Genomic DNA, 26,537 nt, shown 5'->3' on the forward strand with positions numbered 1-26,537 from the left:
TAGCTAGATGAAAGCTAGTTTACATGAGCACCAGTAGCTGTGACGCTGTGGCTGAAACCCACCAGGGCCTGGGTAATTATTCACAGGGCTAGCCTGAAGCCCATGCTGCCACGGTTCTCCTCCTCCAGAACCCAAGCAGGTTAGATCAAGCCTGTGGTCACACCCTGTGACTGCAGCGTAGACATCCCTCCGGCTCAAACAGTGAACTAGGAACAGAGCAGCCACAGAAACACAGCTCAGGGTTCTTTATTACGATCGCTCACCCGAGATCCGCTCAAGCACGGTCGATACGACACACGCTCTTCTTGATGAGCATTAGTCTCAAATATGCCATGCTGACACCAGCTACTTTCCCCAGACCCTGCTCATTTCAACACCCTGCTCCCCAAGTGCATCCACTCCAGCAAACGCTGGGGCTGCCACAGCTGAAGCAGGGCAATCACCTTCTGCAGCCGGCATGGGGAGGGCTCTGGGTGGGAAACGCAAGTGTGAGATGGGGGCACCTCTTGGCTTTGGACAGTGAAATGATCCCACCCGGGGAGGCGTCAGCACTTCATCGGGTTGTCACTCACCATCGTGGGCAGCCGGGGCAGAGAACTTGAGGCAGGACTTGGTATGAACAGCGGAAAATGTCATCAGCCCTTTCCCACTCCCTGCGCAGGCTGTGCAAACTCGGCCTGGACTTCCCTGTAGCTGGCGGGAGAGTCTCCCGGAGACATCAGCTAGGACAACGTGAGAACACGTCTTCTGCTCCCCCCAGATTTAGACATCGTGTCCACTCTTTTCACTGCAAGGGAAGCCCCTTTTAGGTGCCCAGGGCAGCATTGCTTCATCCTGCTCCTCCTGCCGGGGGGGTTCTGTTCCCAATATACCCACCGGTGAAGTCTCCCAAGGCCTACACAGACACATGCCCGGGTGCTCTGGGGGAAAGGACGTGAGCTGATGCTCTGACCACAGACTCTGCGGCAACTCTTCTCTCTGATGTTCTTTGTTTGAAGGCACCAAACCACGAACCCTCTGGACATGGCATCCAAACCGCAGACAATCCAAACCACATCAGTCACCCAAACGGACCCAGCAAACATGGGCCACCTGGCATGGAGCCAAGCCACCTCCTCCTCCTGCCACTGCTCTCGTGCTGGCTGTCTCCACCGAGAAGCTGGTGTTTCATGGTGAGAGCTCCTTGGAGCGCTGAGCCCTGGGCCCATGCGCTGTTCCAAAGACAGAAGCATCAAAGGAAGCATTGACACCGCCCGTCCACTCTCAGCTCCACGCTTTGGGGGAGATTCCCACTCGCAGCTCTGCAGTCCCAGTCCAGCCTGGCTACGGTGGGAGTGACTGGTTAAGAAGCGACTGGTGTCGGGCTTTCAGGAAAGCCATCCTCACTGCCCCCTTGTGGTATCCAGATGACGTAGCATCCTCGGGGTCAATCATGTTTGCCTGCCACAGGGAAAAGGAAAGAGGTTGATGAGCACAGGTCAGTTCTGTGCTGGCGCAGGAAACAGACCGCAGCCGCCTTTACCCCTCCGGTCTCTTGCCCTCCTCCATGGATCTCACGCTAGCAGGCAAAGGGGTCAAGGTACTTTCAATTGCAGGGGAAGGCAGTGGGAGCGGGAGGTGCACAGCACTGCACAGGGCGTGAAATTCGGTGCAGAGACAGCACTAGCTGTAGGCACCACTGACTTCCTTTAACAGCCACTGAGGACCTGGCCCCTGCACTGTACCTTCTCCAGAGTCATCAGTGTGGACAGGATATCTCCAGACCTCCCGGCAGCCACCTCGTTAGAAAGCAGGCCTTCGGAGATCGTGCTGTTCTGGACATTTCGCAGCACCCTCTCCTCCTCCTGTTCTTTATTGAACTCGATGGCCCTCACCTCCTTGACTATTCTGTGGGGACCAATCCGGGAAAAAGTTAGCGGTGTCTGCCACCGAGGACCTTCCTCCCCAGTTCTTCTCCCAGGAGTGTCTACACAGCAGTGTTGTTCCGGAAGAACAATGCGAGCATCTATACAGCAATTCTGTTATTTCAAAATAACGGACGGCTTATTCTGTAGACCTCATTCCACGAGGAATAATGCCTCTTCCGAAACTGCTATTTCGAAATAGCTATAGTGTGGATGCTCCACTGCTGCTATTTCAAAATAGCCCTTCCCCTGGGCCATTCAAAGTAACTACTCCCCAGTGCTTCCTGAGGCTCTAAATCGAGGTAGCGCATCCACATTAGGGGAGCCTGCCTCGGACTAATTCCAAGGCTTCCCTGTAGTGTAGAGGCGCAATTTTGAAATAAGATATTTTGGAGTATTTCTTCCAGAATAGCTTATTCCGAAGTGTAGAGTGTAGACGTACCCTCTGGCTACGTCTACACTGGCATGAATTTCCGAAAATGCTTTTAACGGAAAAGTTTTCCGTTAAAAGCATTTTCGGAAAAGCACGTCTAGATTGGCAGGATGCTTTTCCGCAAAAGCACTTTTTGTGGAAAAGCGTCCGTGGCCAACCTAGACGCGGTTTTCTGCAAAAAAGCCCCGATCGCCATTTTCGCGATCGGGGCTTTTTTGCGGAAAACAATACTATGCTGCCTACACTGGCCCTTTCACGCAAACGTCTTTCGGAAAAAGACTTTTGCCCGAATGGGAGCAGCATAGTATTTCCGGAAAAGCACTGATGATTTTACAGGAGATCGTCAGTGCTTTTCCGGAAATTCAAGCGGCCAGTGTAGACAGCTGGCAAGTTTTTCCGCAAAATCAGATGATTTTGCAGAAAATCTTGCCAGTCTAGACACAGCCACACAGTCCTGAGAACATCTGCATCTACCACCAAATAGGGATGTAAGTGACTAATCGACTAGCCAACTACCCGATAAGCAAAAGCTTATTGGATAGTGGACAGACTAGTTGACTAGTCGCTTCTCCCCTCCATCCGCTCCCTCTATCAGAAAGAGGCAGCAAGGGGGGGGGGGAGAGGAAAGTATGCTGAGGGGGGGTATCCAGCTTAAAAGTTGTTTTCCCCCAGCTCCAGCTCTGTGGGAGGGGGCAGGAGCACACAGCAGCGTTCCACCTTTGAAATGCACAAGAGTCCCTGCTGGGGCTCTTGTACATTTCAAAGGCAGAACGCCAGGTGGCACTTCTGCCTTTGAAAGGTAGCAACAGCCTGGCAGGCTCTTGCTACATTTCCAAGCAAAAGCGCCCTTATCAACTAATCGAATAGTTGATGGAAATTCCGTCGACTATTCAATTAATTGATTAATCTAATTTTAACATCCCTATCACCAAACACACTCATCTCCAAGTCTCCACTTCAGGGCTTCCACTCCCAAGTGGTTTGGTCTTCCACTCTGCCATCCTCAAGGCAGCAGGAAGTGGGACCTTAAGATCACCCTTTTAGAGTCTCCTTCCCTAGGAAACGCCGCAGCCCTGTGCCCCAAACTCTCTTTCCTGGCCCCCAAGACAGTAAGATTCAACCATTAAAGTAGTACAGGCTTGAACCACGGCCCACTGAAACTTCTGGGCAGCTTTCCACTGGGCTCTGGATCAGGCCACCTCCTTTCAAACTAGGCTCCCAGGCTAGACGCTGACGTCCTGTCCCCTCCATGTTATTGGCACCAAGAACTGTCACCCAAGGAGTTCTGCTCCCGAGGCTACAATCTCCCCTCATCAAGTACTGGTCCGCCTGAGATGCAGACGGCTCAGGAGTAGCAATGCAGCTCTGTGCCTCTGCCTGGCAGGTCTGCATTGACCCTAGGCTCGGAGTGACCGAAAAACGTGTTTCCCTGGGATGCTGCATGACAGGAGCTTGGTGGTCCTGGTCCAGGGTTTAGTGGCAAAAATGTCCAAAATAAAGAGCAATGTGCATTACGTGGGCCAGTGACGAGGCCTAGCACTGGATGGACCATGGAGGCTGAATTCCTTGAAGGTCGCTTCCCCCCTCCATCTGCTCCCTCTATCAGAAAGAGGCAGCAAGTGGGGGGGAGGGGAGGAAGGGATACTGGGAGGCGGGAATCTGGCTTAAAAGTTGGTTTCCCCCAGCTCCAGCTCTGTGGGAGGGGGCAGGGGCGCAGCAGCAGCGTTCCACCCTTGCAATGCACAAGAGTCGCTGCTGGCAGAGAGCAGCCTGAGGAAGTTACTACATTCTTGCACCAAGCCGACAATAGCCCACACCCCAGTGCTGATAGCCCAGCGGTGGGCCAAAGAGCCTCGACTGCCTGGGTGCGACCCGCCAAGTGGTTTGATCCAACTGCTGCCCCGCCCCCAGGCCAATCAGGGGCAAGAGGAGCACACGACATCTCCTTCCGCCTTGCAAGGGGCTCAGCACTTAGGGTGTCTAACCTACATGGCTCCGTCGATGGAGCCATGTAGAGTCGGCGGATCAGCAGAAAGAAATGAAGCCGCAATTTAAATAATAAAACCGCGATTTAAATGTAAATGGCTGCCGCGCTGATCAGCTGTTTGTCGGCTCAGCGCGCTAGTCTGGACGCTCCCGCACCGTCCTGAAAGCCCTTTATCGACCTCCCCGTTATGCCTCGTAGGATGAGGTTTACCGGGGAGGTCGATAAAGGGCTTTCATGTCGGCAGGGGAACATCCAGACTGCCCCGATATGCCGGCAAACAGCTGATCGGCAGAGCAGGGCAGCCATTTAAATTAAAATGAAGCCGCGATTATTTAAATCGCAGCTTCATTTCCCTCTGCCGAACAAACAAATCTACATGGCTCCGTCGACGGAGCCATGTAATCTAGACGTACCCTGAGAGTTAAGCTCCAATTAACCTGGGGTCGGGAAGGAGCGCATGAAGTCTCCTCCCACTGCCACGGGCACAGGTGCCTAGAGGCAACCTCCAGCTGTTCTGAACACCTGGCGGTTCTCTCTGGGTGGGGTGGGGGCAAAGACTTCACGTGCTCCCCCACCCACAGACCAATCAGGATCTGTGGGCAGGGAAGCATGGAAGCGTCCTGGCTCTGCCCCTTCTGGGGTAGCCTGGGGCCACTTCAGAAATTTTTGAATTTCAGTCAAAAATTATTGCCCACCCCTGGCTTAGAGCCATAAACCCCACCCAACCACCCACAGGATCATGGGCTCAGCTCCCCCCGGGCACATGGACTCAGCTCCCCCCAGGTTTCCCTCTCTGGAGTATGGTGACTGCATCTGCCCTGTGTTGCTTTGACAAAGTGAAATATACCGGAGCTGACCCTACCCTACCCACTGGGGAGACCCAAACTCAGCATAGGAGAGGGGGTGTGCATGGAAAGACCTACGCGTTAAGCTCATTCCGGATCTCTTTGTATCTTTTCAGGTTCTCTTGGATGCCTTCCAAGACCAGACAGAAATCGTCACAGGTAGCTTCGGTGAGGTTGCCCAGGCTGCCGTAGCTCAGCGGCGTCTGGCGATTCGTCGTGGCGCTATCCTGGATCACTTCCTTCAAATGCACCAGGTTCAGCTCGGGAGACATGTCGTCACCCCCAACATCTGACTGAAGGAAAATAACACAAGAACGGCCACTCTGGGTCAGACTGGAGGCCCATCTAGCCCAGTCTTCCAACAGCTGCAAATGCCGAGTGCTCCAGAGCGAATGAGCAGAACAAGTGACCTATCCCCTGGCACCCATGGAATTTCCCAATAGAAAATGCCATTTCCCTAAAAATCAAAATTTCCCCCAGGAAAATGTCAATTTTGTTGTATTTTTAAATTTTGTCAGGAAAATCAAAACAAAATATTTTGTTCCAGGTTGGTACAACCCATAAGAACATAAGAATGGCCGTACTGGGTCAGACCAAAGGTCCTTCTAGCCCAGTAGCCTGTCTGCCGACAGTGGCCAGCACCAGGTGCCCCAGAGAGGGTGGACCGAAGACAATAATCAAGCGATTTGTCTCCTGCCATCTCTCTCCAGCCTCTGACAAACAGAGGCCAAGGACACCATTTCTATCCCCTGGCTAATAGCCTTTTATGGACCTAACCTCCATGAAATTATCTAGCTTCTCTTTAAACTCTATTATAGTCCTAGCCTTCACAGCCTCCTCTGGCAAGGAGTTCCACAGGTTGACTACACGCTGTGTGAAGAAGAACTTTCTTTTATTAGTTTTAAATCTGCTACCCATTAATTTCACTTGGTGTCCTCTAGTTCTTCTATTTAGGGAACTAATAAATAACTTTTCTTTATCGGCCCTCTCCACACCACTCATGATTTTATAGACCTCTATCATATCCCCCCTCAGTCTCCTCTTTTCTAAACTGAAAAATCCCAGTTGCTTTAACCTCTCCTCATATGGGACCCGTTCCAAACCCCTAATCATTTTAGTTGCCCTTTTCTGAACCCTTTCCAAGGCCAAATAACTTTTATGAGGTGAGGAGACCACATCTGTACACAGTATTCAAGATGTGGGCGTACCATAGTTTTATACAGGGGCAGTAAGATATTCTGTGTCTTATTTTCTATCCCTTTCCTAATAATTCCTAGCATCCTATTTGCCTTTTTGACTGTCGCTGCACACTGCGTGGAAGTTTTCAGAGAACTGTCCACGATAACTCCAAGATCTCTTTCCTGTTTTGTCATAGCCAAATTAGCCCCCATCATACTGTACGTATAGTTGGGGTTATTTTTCCCAATGTGCATTACTTTACACTTATCCACATTAAATTTCATTTGCCATTTTGTTGCCCAAATCAGAGTGTTTCATTTTATTGAATGAAATGATTCTTTTTTAATCAATTTCAACATTAAACGGTCCCTCCCTTTTGTGGCATATTCTCTCCAATGGACTGGGCTCACTGAAACAGCGTTGTGGAATATCACGGGAGTCATTCAGGCTCTGTCTGCACTGCAGGGTTTTTGCGCAAGAAGCTTTTTGCAGAAGAGATCTTCTGCAAAAGCTTCTTGCACAAAAGCGCATCCACACCTCAAAAGTGCATTGCAAAAGTGATGTGCTTTTGCGCAAGAGAGCGTCCACACTGCATGGACGCTCTTGCGCAAGAAAGCTCTGATGGCCATTCACAGAATGGCCATCAGAGCACTTGTGCTTTTTGTGATAGGCTCTTTTTGCGCAAGAAACCCCTGTTGAGCGTCAAAGTAGGAATAGAGATCCTCCGGAAAAGGGCTTTATTCCGGAGGATCGCGCCAGTCTAGATGCTTTTTTCCGGCTTTTCCCCAAGCCGGAAAAAAAGCGGCGGACAAGTTTATTTAAATCCCGCGGGGGATATTTAAATCCCCTGCGGATTTCCCTATTCCCAAGTTCAAAATTAGCATGCCCCTTCTGAAGAAGGGGCCAGTGTAGACGTAGCCTTGTAGTATAGACATAGCCTCAGGATTTAGCTCCACCAGGAATCTGGTAGTGTAAACGTACCCTCAACCCTCTAAGACAGATCTTACATGGTATCAAAGGGGAGCCTAGACCTCCAACAGGAGTCTGTAATAGAACTGGACAAAAAAGGGGCTTCCTGGTCAGACTAAACCTCCCATGATGCACCACAGCCTCTCCTATTGGTGAGAAAAAGCAGTGCATCATTGTAATGGATAGGAGTGCTGGCCGGAATCTGGTGACTAAGGGGTTAAACTCAGGTAGCTGGCAAGGAGGTTGGCAAGGGACCTTGGAGAACCAATCAAGTTAGAGTACTGAAATTTGAATTGAATATAGATAGATACCTTGCCTGCTTTCTTTGTGTGGGAGAGCTACAGTAGGAATTGAGAGAGACAGAATGATTTAAACCCAGACGGGACTAGCATACCTCCAAGGAATTTAGGGCATGGAAGTGGACTGAACAAAGAGAAGATCATGAGTAAATAAAGGGGGGAAAGTGAATCTAGTCACAATCAGGTTATTTTTCTTATTTTTGTGGTTTAGTTTGAAATGCTGTGGGAATCTATGGGTGTGTCTAGACTACCGAGTTTTGTCGACAAAAGTGGAATTTTGTCGACAAAACTATACCAGCGTCTACACTACCGCTGAGTTCTGTTGACATAACGTCGACAGAACTCAGCAGTTTTGTCGATGCGGGTAAACCTCATTTTACGAGGCATAACGCCTTCTGTCGACAGAGTTCTGTCGACAGAAGGTGTTATTGCCTGTAGGTTGCGTTCAGACTACGGGGTTCTGTCGACAAAGCAGCTTGCTTTGTCGACAGAACTCAATGTGTCTGGACGCTCTTTGTCGACGGAAGTTTTGTCGACAGATACTGTCGACAAAACTTCCGTCGACAAAACCCGGTAGTCTAGACGTACCCCAAGCCTCCCCTCCCCATTGACTATCTCAGAATTGTTCCCAGAGATTAAAATTGTGTTTGGATTTGTTTTCCTTAGTTGCTCTGTAACATCTGGCAGCCAAGTATGCTTTATCAAGTATATATTTTGTTTTGTAATAAAAATCACTTTAAGGTGATGATTTGATTCTTGTGTCCTGGAAAGCACAGGAGGTCTGTCTGTCTGCCTGTCTGTGTCTGCATGCCTCAGACTAAGAGGTCAGCTACCAGAGGCTGAAGCTTGTTTTTCTCTTTCCTTTTTTCAAGTTCTTTTGGGGCAAAAGAGCTTGGGGAGAATTCAAGGGTTCACCCCTGGTTTTAGGGATAAAATCACTTGATGGCGGCAGCTACTCCCCTCCCCCAAAGTCAGTGAATCTGTGACTCTAGGGGAGTTTTTGTAACCAGTGCCCGCAGAGGCAGGGTCTATTTAAAGTCTTTGTGGGCCCCCACCTTCTGCACTTGAAGTGCCAGAGTGAGGAACGGCCCTGACAATCATGGAAGATGTAGTCTTGCTGCGGATCCCAATCCATGGAAATGAATGAGCACATACAGCAACTGGACTACAACTCCCATGAGGCCCCGTGGCAGCATTTCCAAATGTTGATTTTTAGACATTTGGGTTTTGGTCTGTAAGTCACCCCGTTGGGCCGGATCTTGAGGTTCTTCCTCCATCAGTGTTCACACTGTCCTTGTTCAGGTGTAACTCCTAGGGTGAGCCAAAGCATCAGGATGCAGCCCTCCCAATGGCTGTGCCAGGCACTCACCTCCCAGTCCGCATACTTGTCAGGGTGGAGGAGCTGGTCTCTTTTCTGCTTCTCCTCAGTGTAGGCAACCATTGTCTGCTCCAGGTTGGACGTCAGCACGGCCACCAGCAGGTTGGTGCAGATGAAGGCCCCGCCCGTGATGAAGATGAAAAAGTAAAGGCTTCCCCCTATTTTCATCGTGATTCCTTCATCCCTGGGAGGGACAGAAGGAATCAATTCATGGGGATAAGCAACAGGGAGACTCGGCAAGAGTTTCCATAAAGCCATCAGAGACCTATGCAGAGGTGAGCCCTGCCAATTCGCCCTCCGAGTGACAAATTGGGGGAAGGAGAGTAGTGCTGCCAAAAGGGGAAACCTCCCCAATTTCCCTTTCACCCCCCATGTGGAAGGAAAAGCAGCTGCTGTTGCCATCCGAGGCCCCAAGTGTGGGGTCAGACTTCTCACTTTTGCCCAAATATCAGGCAATATCACAGTGAAAGACCCTCTTAAATTGGCTCGAAATATTTCCAACAGAAAAGGTTTGATCGCAGAGTTTGATTGCTTGTGTCTACGGAACAATCCACTGCCGTGGGTCACCAGCAGAGCAGACCCAGATCTTTAGCATGAATGGCATCGTTTCTACTGCCAGAGCTCAGGAAGGAAAGTTGTGAGGTGGTACTTGGAGGAGGCTCTTCTCCTCTGAGGTGGAATAAGACCCACCCTCACCTTCCTAGCATAGGCTACATCGCCTGATTGTGGGTGTGGCTGCGTGGGCACATGTTCGCTGTCTCTGGGTGTGTTTGTGCATTGCAGGGAGGAGCGTGGCACTGTTCGGTTGTGCCTGTGGCAATGGGGGAGCACTCCTATGGTGAGCTACAGCAGGCTGAGGGAGGGGCTTGTTGCCCTATGCTGGAGGTGGGGGGAGTATCAGAAACCCAATCGGTTCACTCACACAAAGCTCTGGTAAATGTTCAGCCACCCGTCCTGCGTGAGGCAGATGAAGAGCGAATACAAAGCCACCCCTAGATTTCCAAAGTACATCGGGACCAGATTTCCAAAGAACGTCACGCCGAACACAGAGAAAACCTGCAGAGAGACAGCGCTGGCCGGAAGCTCTGGCCAGCTCCCACCCAAAACCCACAGTCAGCCTCGGCCAGCTAATACAAGCAGCCATGTCCCCCCAAATCAACCATAAAACAAATCCCTCATAGGCTAGGGCTCGGAAGCAGGGGGGCACTTCCGGAACTAGGTTCTTCTCTCTCTTCTTGGATTCCAGGCTTGAGCTAGGAGGAGCCCCATCCAGCCGGTATCTTGCTCTAACAATCCCTGGTAGAGACCAAAGGCCGCTCAAAGAGATCCCAAAAGAGCACTCCCATTTACTCCTCTGGATTAGGGGGAAGGCTCTTTATGCCATTCACAAAGGGTACGTCTACACAGCAGCGTTATTTTGGAATAATACCCATTATTCCACGAGGAGTACAGCTAGTTCGGATTAGGAAGCCTAATCCGAACTAGCTACTCCGTGCCGCGTGTAGCCGCGTGGCACGGGGTTCGAACTAGCCGGCATTTAAAAATGGCGCCGGCCGGCTTCATGCAAATGAAGCCCGGGAAATTCAAATCCCGGGCTTCATTTGCAATTGCGGATGACTACATTACCCCCGCCAGTTCGAACTAGCGGGGTAGTGTGGACATACCCTTAGCTATTTCGGAACAGCCGCAGTGTGGACACTCCACTGTTGCAATTTTTGAAATAGCTCCTCCAGGCCATTCAAAGTAATTACTCCCCAGTGCTTCCTGGGGCTCCAAATCGAGCTGGTGCATCCACATTAGGGACTAATGCCTCGGACTAATGTCCAGGCTTCCCTGCAGTGTAGATGCACTATTTCAGAGTATTGCTTCTGGAATAGCTTCTTCCAAAATAATCGTGCAGTGTAGACATAGCCAAACAGGCCAGCTCCCACCTCTGTTTGAGGAGAAAGGAAACAGGAGGAAGGGAAGAAGGAGGAGGTGAAGAGGGCAGGCAGAAGACAAGACAGGAGAAGGGCAGGGGAAAGGGGAGGGAGAACTCCTGTTCTATACCAGGCAACACCGCCCCACCCAAAGGGCTCGACTGTCTCACCAGCATGATGGTAAAGAGCAGGACCATGATGTTGGCCATGTCTGGGATGGATTTGAGGATCACTCGGATCATCCTGGCCAGCCCCTCGACCAGCGTGCAGATTTGCATCAGCCTCATCACCCTGGGAGGAGACAGGAGTGGTGAGCAGCGTGTGCTGGGCAAGAGATGGTGTGAGGCCCATGTGACTCAGAAGAAAAACTGTTAGAAGAATCTTTTGGGGCTGCCAGATTCCAAGCAGCTGCCCCGTCTGCTCGGCCCAGCCAGAAGATCACAGCTCAAGCCAGGAGCGTCCTCTTGGAGTGAGAGGAGACGCCGGCTAGCCAGGATTTCTCGGGTCCACGCCAGTGTTCCCTCTAACATTTTCTATCCTTGGGCGAGTTGATTTTTCTTATGGGCGGGTTGAAATTTTTTATGTGCACCTAGTGTGTAGGAGGCCGTGCACCACCTATACAAACAAAAGACACCCACATGATTTTAAATCATATGTGTGTTAGAAAATATATTGAACGAGGGATATTTAGCAAGGAGCAATGCATACGATATTTAATATGAAATCAAATAAAAAAGAAAATGTACACTACACCCCTGGAGTACATGTATCAACCTTTCTAACAGCTCAAGCTAGTACATGCTACATCTAATTCATAAGAGCCAGAACTCTGCCAAATAGCAAAGATCTGGCCCTAATGCCATACATGGTGGCTACGTCTACACTGGCCCCTTTTCCGGAAGGGGCATGTAAATTTCATGAGTCGTCGTAGGGAAATCCGCGGGGGATTTAAATATCCCCCGCGGTATTTAAATAAAAATGTCCGCCGCTTTTTTCCGGCTTTTAAAAAAGCCGGAAAAGAGCGTCTACACTGGCCCCGATCCTCCGGAAAAAGCGCCCTTTTCCGGAGGCTCTTATTCCTACTTCGAAGTTACCATGTATTAATTAGTAGCAACTTTTTTTTTACAAATCAGTTCAGCGTGTTAGATCTGCAACACTCCCAAAACATGCTGATAAAAGAATCTTTTTCTCTCTTAAGCCTTTAACACCTCATGCAAACTTTGTTTGAAATGCCATCGTGCAAATGTCCAGGTGCACACACACGCCCCATGCAGCCTGCTCTACCCCCGCCTCCACCCAGTCAGACAGAGAGGACTGCAGCTAGTCAGATCCCCCAAACAAACTGCCCCCACCTCACTGCACAGATGCCAGCACCCGCCACCCACCCACCCTTTCCCCCACCTACCCCATGCAGTCAGCCCCTTATCTCCCCCTTCCCAGGAGGCTTGAGAGTGCTGAGTTTCTGCCTCTCTCTCCTCCTGCAGAGGGATGCTGGAATCTCCCCTCCCCTATGACGCCTCATCAACCAGCTACTTCCTTCCTTCCTTCCTTCCTTCCTTCCTTCCTTCCTCTCCATCCCTCCAGCCACTAATCCTCCTTATCTCCCTTTTTGCACCTCTCAGAGCTCCTCAGTTCAAGCAGGCAGCTAGCTCCCTTTAGCTCAGGAGTGGACAATATTTTTGGCTCGGGGGCCACCCCGGAAGGGGTGGGGCCTAAATGGGAAGGGGCAGGGCTACCCCACCCCCAGACCATGATTGGTCTGGGGGTGAGGGAGCCCCTTTGTCCCCCCCCTTCCCACTAGGCACCCATGCCCTGGAAGAGGCTTGGCACGCTCCCCCACCTCTAGGCCAAACAGTTTTCAGCTGTTTACACTGGCCCTTTTGTGCAAAAGCATTTCCGGAAAAGGGCTTTTGCACAAATGGGAACGTCAAAGCATTTGTGCAAGAAGCACTGATTTCGGACAGTAGAACGTCAGTGTTTTTGCGCAAAATCAAGCGGCCAGTGTAGACAGCTGGCAAGTTTTTCCACAAAAGTTTTTCTTTTGCGGAAAAACTTGCCAGTCTAGACGCAGCCAATGAAGTTTGTGAAGTGAAGAAACATTTCCCCTCTACCCCGATTGGGTCAGTTGAAAACTTTCTTTCTCCAGTATTTTTGAAACATTTGGTTTTGATTTCAACCTTCTTTTCACCTTCGCTCTCTTTAAACATTTTTTCAGACTAATAAGCTTAAATTCTGAAATACTGTTCTGAACCAGAAAACTGTTTGAAAACATTGAGATGAAACATTCCCACAATTCTGAAATGTTTCTCCACATTTGGTCAAGTCAGGAAATGCGCCAAACCCAATCCTGTTCTGCAAACTGTTTCCATCTTGACAAATCGGCATTTTTCACCTTTTCAAAAACAATTTGTTGAACAAGTCCCAACCAGCAATGCATTCAGAAGCTCAAAGTTCCACCACCGACTGGGCACCTCATCCCAAAAAAAGGTATCTTGGAATTTGAAAAGGTAAATAATTAGCAGTATACAATGGCTGCCATATGAGGAGAGATTAATAAAACTGTGACTTCTCAGCTTGGAAAAGAGATGACAAAAGGAGGATATGATGGAGGTCTATAAAATCATAACTGCTGTGGGGAAAGTAAATAAAGAAGAATTATTTGCTCCTTTCAATAACACAAGAACTAGGGGGCACCAAATGAAATTAATAGGTAGCAGGTTTAAAACAAACAAAAAGAAGTATTTCTTCACACAACACACAGTCAATCTGTGGAACTCCCTGCCAGAGGATGTTGTGAAGGCCAAGACTATAACAGGGTTCAGAAAAGAACTAGATACATTCATGGTATCTATTAGCCAGGATGGGAAGTGATGGTGTCTCTTCCCTCTATTTGTTAGAGGTTGGAAATGGGTGACAGGAGGTAAATCACTTGGTGATTCCCTGTTTTGTTCATTCCCTCTGGAGCACCTGGCATTGGCCACTGTCAGAAGACAGGATGCTGAGCTAGATGGATCTTTGGTCTGACCCAATATGGCCGTTCTTATGTTCGTTACCCTCCTATCTTTTGTCTGACTTATTTTAACTGTAAGCTCTTTGGGGCAGAGACTGTCTCTTACTAGAATATGTCAGAGATGTGGCTGCAGCATAGTAAACATCCATGAGCTAGCTTTGATTTAGCTACCTTACAAAACAGCAGTGGAGTGGCACCAGCACAAGTGATAGCATGGGCTGACCATTTGATTACACCTCCTGAGTTGCATTGTGCAATCCCTGCGGCTGCTGTATCATTGCTATTGTTACTGGAGGTGGCGAGATCAAATCTAGCCAGGGTATGTCAGTCAAGGCAGGTATATCAGGTGTAGTATACACCAGGTTCACAGGTACTATGACAAGGTCGAATTAAGATACGCAACTTCAGCTATGTTAATTGCATAGCTGAAGTCAAAGTGCCTTAACTTGGCTTTTGGCGCTGTTCACACTGCAGGAAGTCAAAGGGAGAACACTCTCCCTTCGACTTCCCTTACTCCTTGTGGAAGCAGGACTACTGGCAACGACCAGAGCTCCCCTCTCAGTTCGAATTAGCTATCTTCACTAGGCCCACTAATTCAAATCCTGGAAGATCAACAGTGGCAGACTCGAGCTTCTCTGTAGCATAGACATACCCAGAATGAGTATATGTGTTGGGCAGTTAGGTTAAGTATTCTGCTTTTCCCACAATTCTGTTCACCCATAGGGTTGCCAGATGGTTTAACCAAAAATACCGAACCCCTCCCCCCCCCAAAAAAAAAATACCGGGGAAAAATTCTGTTGGGGGGGTGGGAGCAGGGGGTAGACCAAGGTTGTTAAGAAAAAGAAAAAAGGACGCCAAGAGTTATTAAGCAAAAAAAATAAATAAATACAATAAAACAGCATTAAAACAGCATGGCCCCTTTAAGTGCATGCAGAGTCAGAACAGGGATAGCAAGAATGGAGAGGTTGAGCACTAAGACCCAGGGAAGGTATTGCTTCCCCTTGCTTCAGTTCTTTAGGCTTTTTGCGGGCGGCCATTTTGTTTTCTTGACGGAGCCAGAACTCAGCTTCCCTGTGGAACCAGGAAAGCGGGGAGTCCGGGGGCAGCGATACCGGGGGGAGGCCCAGTTGCAGAGTGTGTTGTAGGGTTGCCAGGTGTCCGGTATTTTTGCCTCCTGGCTGGGAAAAAAATCAGAAAATACGGGACATTTCAGGTGTCCAGTATTTTCTGAATTTTTTACTGGACAGGAGGTGAAAATATCGGACTGTCCTGGTCAATATCAGACACCTGGCAACCCTAGTAGTCAAACAATTGGGTGCACCATTGAATCAATAGGAACAGCTACGTGTGCTGCAGCTACACCGCTAATTGCAGTGTAGGCGCACTCGATGAATACTTGCAGCACCTAGCACAACAGGGCCCTGACTTTTGTTTTATCAAGATCCTGTCAATGAACAAATCAGAACAGCAAGTTTTAGTCCGACCTGTGGACTTGAAAATCCTACCTGACAACTCGAAAAATCTTTTGGTTGTTCAGCACAGGGATGAAAGGCCCCACGCAGAGATACACCACGATACAAAAATTGACAACGTTCCAACCGTCCTGCAGGAAGAGAAAACCCCACCCTGAGGAACAGAGGATGAGCTTTCGGAGCAGGGCTGCTCAGTACAGGACCTAGGGACAATGACACTGTAAGCTGGGGGCAGGGACTGTATTTTTGCCAGCACTTAGCACAATGGGGCTGTGATCTCAGCTTGGGGCGTCTAGGTGCTATCGTAATTCATATAATACATGGTCATCATCAGGGCTTGACAAACTGTGGCGAAATCTACTCGCCAGCCCCGCACTGTGCATGTGCCAGACCCACACTGCGCATGTGCGCGCCGCCAGTGAACGGGGCGACCGGCTGAAATCTACTTGCCACGAGCTAGTAGATTCACTGATTTGTCCAGCCCTGGTCATCATGGAGGAGGTGCCTTTCAGCTTGAAACCGGCCACGTCCTCAGCAGGTGTGAATCAGCATCACTCTATTGAAATCAGTCTTACACCAGCAGAGGATATGGCCCATCCAGTCAGATTTCAGAGATGATTTTACCACTCACCACAAGATCAAGAGTGTGAAAGGTTCTGTGTTCTATACCAAGCCCAGCTGGACAAGACTCTCACTGTGGCTTCAGTTTCCCCAGCCATTACATTGATCCTTTTTTCAGTGTTCTCAGCTATGATGGGTAAAAAATATGTAGAACCAAATTCTCTGCTGTCTTACATATGCTAAGAGTCCTTTCTGTCAGTGCAAAGTGGATATGAGACACCACTGACTCAGAGTGGTCTGGCTGCCACACCTGCTTTGCAATGCAGAATCGGGCCCTAGGTAAGTATATTTCTAGTTTTCAAACCTGGACTAGTTTTGCTCCTTTTGAAGCCAATTCTGTTCCAGGATGCTCTTGGCACGGCCCATAGACATTATTCATGGTTCCGCATGGATCTGAATAGCCTGTCAAGCAGGCTTTTAGTCATTTAACTCTTAAAATCAATGGCAACATTCACGGGACTTTAAGAGAAGGGGGAGCAAGCCCTTAATCTGTATTAGTTCTATTGCAAAGCATCTGAAATATATGCTCCCTTATATGATCAAGTAATGATATTGCATTTACTTAGTGCTTATATTGTTCCTTTCATCCCAAAACATAACTAAACCAAACAAACCCCCTCTGAAGTAGGTAAGGGTTAATAGACAGGGAAACTGAGTCACAGAAAGACAAACTATCTTGTCCAAGGTCTTAGCGATTCAATAACCAAGAATCGAACCCAGGAATCCTAACTCCTGATTTGCTCCTTTAGCATCTGGACCGGGGTGGGCAAATATTGGCCAATGGGAGCTGCAGGAAGTGGTGGCCCAGTCCAAGTCACTTCTGCATTTCCCGTTGGCCGGGAGCAGTGCTGCATGGCCAACAGGAGCTGCTATCACTGGTTCCCGCGGAGGCATAGGTAAATACACCGCTGGCGGCCCACTGGTGTTAAAACAGCAGAAAATCACCAGGGTTAGCTTCTGGTGGGCCACCAGTGGTATATTAACCTGTGCCTCTGCGGGTACCAGCGATCACAACTCTCATTGGCTATGGAGTGCTGCTCCCAGCCAATGGGAGATGCAGGAAGAAGCAATGTTCCGGTCCAAGCCACTTCCTGCATCTCCCATTGGCCGGGAGCAGCACTTCGTGGCCAATGAGAGCTGCCATCGCTGATACCCGCAGAGGCACAGGTTAATATACCACTGGTGGCCCACCAGAGGCTAACCCTGGTGATGTGCTGCCGTTTTAATGCCAGTGGGCTGCCAGCGGTGTATTTACCTATGCCTCCACAGGTACCAGCGATAGCAGCTCCTGTTGGCCATGCAGCACTGCTCCTGGCCAATGGGAAATGCAGGAAGTGGCTTGGACCGGGACACTGCTTCCCACAGTTCCCATTGGCCAGTATTTACTCACTCCAGTCTAAACAGCATGTCCCCTGCTTTGGATACTTTGATTGACACATATGATCCAATTAAATACAGGATGATGAGATGCCTATGACCTGTGCAGAGCCTGGCATGGCAGCGAGAATAAGAGGTACAATCCAAGAAACAGCATTGTAGGCTTTGGAGAGGAGCAAGGGGAAGAGTTGCACTGGGACCCTGATCATGGGAATGGGGTAATAGCATAACAAGAATGGCCCAAGCAATATTGGATCTGAACAGCCAGACTCAGCACTCACCTTCCAGTACATCCAGAATCCATAGTACCAGTTGAGCAGCACCTCACAGGTAAGGACAGTCAGGACAATGTTATCTATGGCAGAGAACAACCCATAGAATTTCTACAATAGAAAATAGAAGAAAAACCAAACTCGACAGTGTCCCCGGGGGACTTTGCTCCCATCCTGTTCACGCTGCGTCGCTGTTCCAGTGCCATCAACACCAAAGTCAGTCCTCGCTCGAGGTGAGATGGAGGCTTCAGTTCAGCAAAGCGCTTAGGGGTGTGTTTGCATTCAGTGGGGTTTGCGCACATGCTTAAAGTGCAGCCCACACGTCAGTGGAATAGAGAGACCAGAGTAACCTAGACACATTGGAGAGTTGGGCCAAAAGAAATCTCATGAGGTTCCACAAGGACAGTGCAGAGTCCTGCACTTGGGATGGAAGAATCCCAAGCATTGTTACAGGCTGGGGACAGACTGGCTCAGTAGCAGTTTGGCAGAAAAGGACCTGGGGATTGCAATGGATGACAGTGTGAGACAAGAGTGTGCCCCTGTAGCCAAGAAGGCTAATGGCATATTGGGGTGCATTAGGATGACGCTGCCAGCAGATGTAGGGGACTGGTGAGGCCACATCTGGAGTATTGTGTCCAATTCTGGGTCCCCCACTACAGAAAGGATGTGGACGCATTGGAGAGAGTCCAATGGTGGGCAACCAAAATGATTAGGGAGCTGGAGCACATGACTTATGAGGAGAGGCTGAGGGATTCAGGCTTGTTTAGTCTGCAGAAGAGAAGAGTGAGGGGGGATTTGATAGCAGCCTTCAATTTCCTAGAGGAAGGTTCCAAAGAGGATGGAGAGAGGCTGTTTTCAGTGGTGACAGATGGCAGAACAAGGAGCAATGGTCTCAAGTCGGGGAGGTCTAGGTTGGATATTAGGAAAAACGATTTCCCTAGGAGGGTGGGGAAGCACTGGGATGGGTTCCCTAGGGAAGTTGTGGAATCTCCATCCCTAGAGGTATTTAAGTCCTGGCTTGACAAAGCCCTGGCTGGGATGATTTAGTTAGGACTGGTCTTGCTTGTAGCAGGGGGTTGGACTCGATGACTCCTGAGGTCTATTCAAGGCCTAGGATTCTAGGATTCTATGACTTACGTGCGTAAGTGGTTGGCTGAATCAGGGGAAGGAGGAGAGATATGGACAGAGGGGTGGGGATAACGGACAGAAGTATAATGGAGAGACAAGGAAAAGTGCTGCAGTCAATTGAAGAAAAGTAATAGTAAAAGGAGAGGGAAAAAAATTAAAGGGAGGGAAAGCCTCTGGGGATAGAAAAGGCAACGGATTCGTTTAAAAAAAAGAAGCCAGAAAAAGAGAAAGCAGGTCAAAACAACTGTTCCCAGAAAGTGGTTAGCAGGGGTTCTTATCAGGGGGAGACCTGCAGGGATCAGTTCTGGGTCTGTTCGGTATTTTCATCAGTGATTTAGGTAATGGCAGAGACAGCACACTTACAAAGCATGCAGATGATACCAAGCTGGGAGGGGTTGCCAAGTGCTTTGAAGTCCAACCCCCTACTAAAAGCAAGACCAATCCTAACTAAATCATCCCAGCCAGGGCTTTGTCAAGCCAGGACTTAAAAACCTCTAGGGATAGCGATTCCACCACCTCTCTAGGGAACCCATCCCAGTGCTTCACCATCCTCCTAGGGAAATAGTTTTTCCTAATATTCAACCTAGACCTCCCCCATTGCAACCTGAGACCATTTCTCCTTGTTCTGCCATCTGTCACTACTGAGAACAGCCTCTCTCCATCCTCTTTGGAACCTCCCTTCAGTAAGTTGAAGGCTGCTATCAAATCCCCCCTCACTCTTCTCTCCTGCAGACTAAATAAGCCCAAATCCCTCAGTCTATCTTTGTAGGTCATATGCTCCAACCCCCTAATCATTTTGGTTGCCATCTGCTGGACCCTCTCCAATGTGTCCACATCCTTTCTGTATGGGGGCCCCAGAACTGGACGCAATACTCCAGATGTGGCCATGCCAGTGCTGAATAAAGAGGAATAATCACTTCTCTAGATCTGCCTGAAATTCTCCTCCTAATACACCCCAATATGCCATTAGCCTTATTGGCTACAAGGGCACACTGTTGACTCATACCTAGTTTCTCATCCACTGTAATCCCCAGGTCCTTTTCTGCTGAACTGCTACTTAGCCAGTTGCTCTGTAACATCTAGCAACCAAATATGCTTTATCAAGTATATCTTTTGTTTTGTAATAAAAATCATTTTTAAGGTGATGATTTGATTCTTGTGTCCTGGAAAGTACAGGAGGTTTGTCCGTCTGTGTGTCTGCCTGCCACAGACGAAGAGGTCAGCTACAGCTTGTTTTTCTCAAGCTCTTTTGGGGCAAAAGAGCTTGGGATACCTCTGGGGGAGAATTCAAGTGTTCGCCCCCAATTTTAGAGATAAAATCACTTGATGGTGGCAGCAACCCCTCTCAAAGTCAGTGAGTCTGTGACTATGGGGGAGTTTTTGTGACCAGAGCCAGTAGAGGCAAGGTACAGTAAAACACCATTAGTCCAGCATCCAATGCTCCGGGACTCCTGATGGTCCGGCACCATCAGGAACCCGGAAGTGTTGGGGCAGCCGGACAGGCTTCCCCCATTCAGCTGCTGCTGAAACTGACCAGCAGCTGAATAGGGGAAGCCAGGAGCAGAGCAGCTGGGGTGCTGCGGGGTTGGTCTCGTAGCGCCGCCCCTCGGCGCTGCGGGACCAACCCAGCAGGACCCCAGCTGCTCTGCCCCGGGGTCCCCAAGTCAGCCGCTGCTGAAACAGATCAGCGGCTGATTCCAGGAAACCCCGGGCAGAGCAGCTCTGCTCCGGGCTTCCTGGAATCAGCCGCTGATCTGTTTCAGCAGCGGCTGAATTGGGGACCCCTGGGGCAGAGCAGCTGGGGTCCTGCCGGGTTGGTCCCGCAGCGCCAAAGGACGGCACTGTGGGACCAACCCGGCAGCACTCCAGCTGCTCTGCCCCAGGCGTCCCCAAGAGCAGCTGGGGTGCTGCCCGGTTGGTCCCGCAGCCCTGAGGGGCAGCGCTACGGGACCAACCGGGCAGTACCCCAGCTGCTCTGTCCCAGGCGTCCCCAAGAGCAGCTGGAGTGCTGCTGGGTTGGTGCCGTAGCGCCGCCCCTCGGCGCTGTGGGACCAACCCGGCAGCACCCCAGTTGCTCTATTGCAGGCATCCCCGATTCAGCTGCTGCTGAAACTGACCAGCAGCGGCTAAATCAGGGACACCTGGGCCAGAGCTGGACTATCGTAAGGGGGGGCTATGAAGGGTCTGGGGTGGCATCCCCTCTCACCCCACTCCAGACCCCTCATAGCCCCCCCTTCTGATAGTCTGGCATATCTGATAATCCGGCACCCCCTGGGTCCTAAAGGTGCCGGATTATTGGAAGTTTACTGTATATTTAAAGTCTTTGCAGGACCTCACCTTATGCACTCAAAGTGCCAGAGTGTGGAACAGCCTTTACAGCAAGTTATGCAAGCACCTGTCAGGATGGTCTAGAACCGTGTTTCTCAACCCGTGGTACGAGTACCCTCAGAGGTACTCAAGAGAAGTCTGGGGAGTACGTCAACACAACTGAAATTTTACAGCGCTTTGTTATTTTTGTACTTTTAAGTTGTTTAAACAAATGTGTTGCAATGGTAGAAAAAAAAAGTGTGTCTGAAAACTGTAGGTACTGGGGGTACTTATAATTTTTTTTTAAAGGAGTACTTTATAAAAAATATTGACACACACTGGTCTAGAACAGCTTGCAGCCCATCACAGTAATCTGAGTGTGGGCTGAGAGACATTTTGTTGACATTGACTGTCCATCAGCACCAGCCCCCACAGCTGCCAGTGGCCAGTGGAAGCTCCATGACCCCTAGATCTTTTCCATCTCTAAGTAGCATGGCCCTAAGGCCTTTAGCAAAGCACTAAACATTACCAGCATGGGGAGAAGAACAGGAGAAAAATAAAAGGGGGGACGAGGGGTGGAAATGAAAATAGCTCTTGGGGGCAGCAGCGCTCACAATGTTGTATGTACAGCACCTAGCACAAGAGGGCTCCAAACTCGGTCCTGAGTGGGCAGAGTCTGAGTTTAAACTTTCCCTTTGCTCAGAGTTTGCTGCATGTTTGACCAATTGAGACACTGCAAACGTACCTCTTCGATCTTCACCTCCGTCCGGCTAGCGATGATGAACGCATTCCCGATGATGAGCGCAGCCAGCGTGACTTTAAAGGCGGGGTGATTGAGAAACCTGCCCATGCACACCTTTGAGACAAACTCCTCCATGTCCCAGTTATCCTGGGGGGAAAGCAGAGAGCTGCATCACCGCCAGAGTGCAAGTGGGCTGAGCCAGCCATCTGCAGAAAGACATTCCAGCCCCCGTTCTGGGTGCCTCTTCTTTCCTCCCACGTTACAGGTGGGGAACAAAAGGGAGTCAGTTCAGCTGTTCCATTTCACAAAGGGTTGCTCATCGCAACAGATCCTGAACATTTCAATATTCTCCACAAGAGAAAAAAAATCCACATTAAGAAAAATCATGTTGGGTCGATCAAAATTTTGTTGTGACCCAATTATTTTGATTTCAAGCGTTCAACAATGGTGAATTGCAGAACTCTCCTCATCAGAAAGGAAGACTTGGATGGACAAGGCCTAGTGGTTGGAGCAGTGGAAATTGGGCCTAGTGGTCAGTGTGACGGCAGTCAGTCCGGGAACCAGAGTCAGAGGCCACAGCCAGAATCAAGAGTCAGGTCAGAACAAGACAAAGTGTAAGGCTGGGAGCATGGGAGGAGAGAAAGTGGACAACACGCAGCCCCAGCCTTCCCCAGCTGGAGCACGGTGGGAGAGCATGCTGCGCATGGCCCCAGCCTCCCCAGCCCCAGCAGGGCTGAAACCCAGACAGCCCTGGGGAGATGCTTTGAAGGGGGGCAGAGCCAGGCTGGCATTGCCTTCCCCTGCCTATTACACCCGCCTGTTATTCCTTCTCCATGGCTGGGCGATGGATTGGCGCAAGGGCAAGGCCTGGGAACGACACTGAAGCTGGCACCAGAGCAGACCGGGACCTGTGGAGTCTGTCACCACTATAAGGCAAGGACCCGTTCAATGCCACAGGCAAACTGAGCAGCTTTCTTCAGTGAGTCTTATATACCTGCCCTGAAGGTCACCTGACTAGCTCCTGGCTTGAAGATTGGCTGGAGCCTCGCACAGCACTGCCTCACCACCACATGCAGTTCAGTCAGGCGTTAGCTCAAGCTCACTCCTCACCTCCCCACATTATATTAATACCAGCATCGAAATATTCAAAATGAAAATTTGTCTCAAAAGGACAAATCGAAACATTTTGTTCAGAAACTTCCCCTGTTCCCCCCCTTCCCAGTTTTCTTCCGCTATGAAATTCTAGCAAACTTGCCCCGAAGTGGACAGAACTGCATGGAATATGGTTCACTCCAAGTTTCTTCCCCCCTCCCCCCAGCTCAAGTGGTCAGCCCCTCACGAACACTGAGACTCTTTTCTGCTCAATAGTGGCTGGACCACGTAGAGGTTTGTGAGGCTTTTACTGAGTATCATGGAGCAGCCTCTGGCATCAAGCCCCGCAGGCAGGCAACGGCCTGGACCCCCAAAGCACTCAGTGCACTGAGCTCCTTTAACAGCCTGGCTCCCGCTGTGGGCATATGGAGATGTGGCCCCACATGGTGAGTGGGCCCCTTTGGCAGCACCAATGCAGGATCAGGATAAAGCCCAGATGAACCCACCTACAGAGTCTTCTGCCACTCACTGGCTCCTTGGCACATCCCAGCCCTTGTGAACGATGGACGTGCTCAACTTGCCACCGACATTAAACACCGGCACGGAAGGCAAGCTGATGTACTGATTACAGCAGAGCCTGGAAGCTGGGAGGCCTGGCTTCCATTCCCAGCTCTGCAACTGATTTGATAAATGACCTCGGCCAAGTCACTTTCTAACCTCTGGACCTCAGTTTTCCCATTTGTAAAATGGGGGTGTCCCACCTCTGGGAGGGATTGAAGGTTCACAGGCAAAAGGGGCTAGACGCAGTGGTCCCCAACCTTTGGGGGATGCCGGGCGCATGGGGGCAGGGCACCACGCACCCAGTGGCGGGGCCACACCTGCACCACACGCCTGAGGCCGGCACCGCACCTGTGAGAATGGCTTGGGCTGGTCCTGGTCACTTGGTGAGTGCATATAAATGCCCCGGCGGGTGCCATGGCACCCCCGGGCACCGCGTTGGGGACCACTGAAGGCACAGACAGTTAATCACCACCAGGAGCTATCAGAGCCACAGAAGGTGGAGAGCAGCGAGACCAGGATGTCTCCCAGTCCTGCGTCTGTGGGCCCAATCCAGTGTAGTGCTTTGGATCCAGCCCTGAGAGACCCATGTGGCATTCAGAGTCCTGCAGGGGAAGGGAGCAGCCCGTACCTGGATGCTTATGATGTCTTTGAAATTGATCTTCTGCTCTGTTTTCTTGGCTTCCTTCTCCACATGTATGGAGTGGCGCTTCCACTGGCAGGAGACATATGGTCACACACAGATGCTTCCGTCCCATTACCAAGCAGAAGCTGCTTCACCCCAGTCACCCTTCATGCCCACTAGCCCATCCTAGCTTGCCCTCCCCCAGGGGTTACACAGCCAGCCATGGGGGGCAGTGAGCACGGGGTCCAGTGTGGGGTTCCAGCTGTGCACATCTGTAATATGCAGGAAAAGGACTCATCTGGAGGAGCAGGGCCTCTGTAGTCCCAAGCACAAGAGGGATGGTATGAGGGGTGGCCAGAATGCTGACCCCTAAGGGGACAGGCTGCAAACTCCTCGGCTCCCCTCCCCAGTCTGAGGACACCAGCCCCTTTCTCTCACCAGCTGGGACCCCAGATAAGCAGCCATCTCGGCTCCAGCACGGCACCATGGAGTTGCACCTAGTTGCCTGATGTCAGCCACCTGCATTATGACATCATGGCTCCAACCCAATGGAAGCCTCCTGCCAAGCATGTCATCAGCAACCTGGGTCTCTGCGTCCGCTCAGGGGGGCAGGTGGGACATAAGCGAACCGGCTTCGGAGAGAGGTCGGAGGCTGGAGCTGGCAGCTGGGGCTAGAGTACGAGAGGTGCAGGAAGATCAGAAAACAAACACCAGGAGTCAGTGTTGTCTTCAAGTCGTCATTGTCAAGTCCAAGCTGAATCTCAAGTCACTACAATTCAAGTCTCAAGTCGAGTCTCGAGTCCCTAGAGTCACTTTCGAGTCAAGTCCCAAGTCGAGTCTCAAGTCTTAATTTTAAAAATGTCAAGTCACTTTTGTACAAGCCAGCAATATCGGCATTTTCGGACAATTTTTTCACCAAGTCGATTTAACAAAATTAGCAAGTCACAAATCGAGTCTCAAGTCACAAACAATGAACCTGAGTCAAGTCTCAAGTCCAGTCACCTAGGCGACTTAAGTCGGACTCGAGTTCAAGTCGTGGGACTTGAGTCAACAACTCTGCCAGGAGTGGTGGAGCCAGAAGCAGGTGCAGGGTTAGGGTTAGGGTTAACCAGTGCACATTTATACCAGTGCAACTGTATCCACATTTATACCAGTGCAACTGTGTCCACACTAGGGCTGCTATCACAAGCTCATTGAAGCAGGCCAGCTTGTGTGGCTTCACACAGCGTTAAGAAGTGCTGCTGATTTGGAAACAAACATTGGACAGAATGAGGCCCAAGGTCAAGGCAGATTTTTATTTGTGTCACTAAATCAAGGGAATGTGCCAGGTTTTGCTGCCATTACCCTGGTACCTGAGCACCTCACAATCTGCAGTCACACCACCCAGGAAACAGGGTAGTGCTATTTCCCCCATGGGGAAACTGAGGCACAGAGCAGCTAAGTGACTTGCCCAACATCACACAGGAAGTCTGCAGTACAAGAGGGACTTGAACTCAGGTCTCCAAGTCCTAGACCATGAGGCCAGCCTTCTCCTGCTGTGAGTAACTTTTCTGGCAACTGTTTTATGGAACATCACACATCTAAGATATTTACAAGGATCTAGAAGGAGCTGGCTCTAGGATGGGATTATACACGGTGAGGATTTTATTCATTCTACCTGGTTTTATGAACATCAAGCCCAAGCATCCAAAAACCATGTCAGAACCCCCCAAATCATCAGATTGGCTTAAAAATGAGATTTTTAAAACTAGAATTTGGGGTTCTCTTGATTTTCCTCCTGGTGAATGAAAGGAGCTGAGGCTGATGGAGAAAATGCAGAGGGGAGGGGGTCTGAGGATGGGGCAGAATGAATGGGAGACTTAGGGGGGAGAGACTCAGTGAAGGTCACATCAAACAGGGTCTGAAAATGAACTGAGAAGCCCAGCTCGGAGCTGTCAGCTGAAGCACTTCCCCAGCAATACACCCCCACCTTTTAAAAAAATAAAAAATAAAATGACAGGTCACATGCTGGAGGTGGCACCATTGGAAGGTAGGAAGGATCAAGGAGCCCCTGAATATGGGAAGATGGGGTAACGGATAAAGCATCCGCCTCAGAAGAATCATAGAATCATAGAGCTGGAAGAGACCTCAAGTCCAGCCCCCTGCTCTGGGCAGGACCAATCCCAGGTAAGCCTGGGGTGGAGGGCTGGAGTCCCACCCTCATGGCATCGTTTGCATTCAGTGTCATATAAGTGGCTTCCTAAATTCGGCCCTTAGCATATTGCCACATGCCGACAGAAGAGCCGGGGCCCACGGCCCTGCCCCCCCAGGTGTGACCTTGCCAGATTCCATAAGACTGGCCACCACGGAATACCTGGTTGGTGCCAGTGGTACAGCTGGGGGCACCTTCCCTTCGAACCCACTCCCGAGCCATCACCTGG

At 50.2% G+C, this 26,537-nt stretch overlaps 1 protein-coding gene across 1 annotated transcript; it reads right to left on the bottom strand.

The window, feature by feature from the left end:
• Positions 1 to 230: 230 nt before the first annotated feature.
• CATSPER4 (cation channel sperm associated 4) lies at positions 231 to 26,525 on the bottom strand. Its single transcript, XM_025187644.3, has 11 exons — positions 24,556 to 26,525; positions 24,124 to 24,207; positions 21,846 to 21,989; positions 17,675 to 17,776; positions 15,429 to 15,526; positions 11,084 to 11,204; positions 9,917 to 10,050; positions 8,986 to 9,178; positions 5,248 to 5,462; positions 1,725 to 1,887; positions 231 to 1,440 (listed from the first exon to the last, which is right to left on the bottom strand). The coding sequence occupies exons 1-11, from the start codon at positions 24,685 to 24,687 to the stop codon at positions 1,324 to 1,326; spliced, it is 1,503 nt and encodes a 500-aa protein (XP_025043429.1). The 5' UTR covers positions 24,688 to 26,525; the 3' UTR covers positions 231 to 1,323.
• Positions 26,526 to 26,537: the final 12 nt, after the last annotated feature.

The sequence above is a fragment of the Pelodiscus sinensis genome, chromosome 26 (assembly GCF_052426305.1).
Source record: "Pelodiscus sinensis isolate ZL-2025 chromosome 26, ASM5242630v1, whole genome shotgun sequence".
NCBI classification, from domain to species: domain Eukaryota; kingdom Metazoa; phylum Chordata; order Testudines; family Trionychidae; genus Pelodiscus; species Pelodiscus sinensis.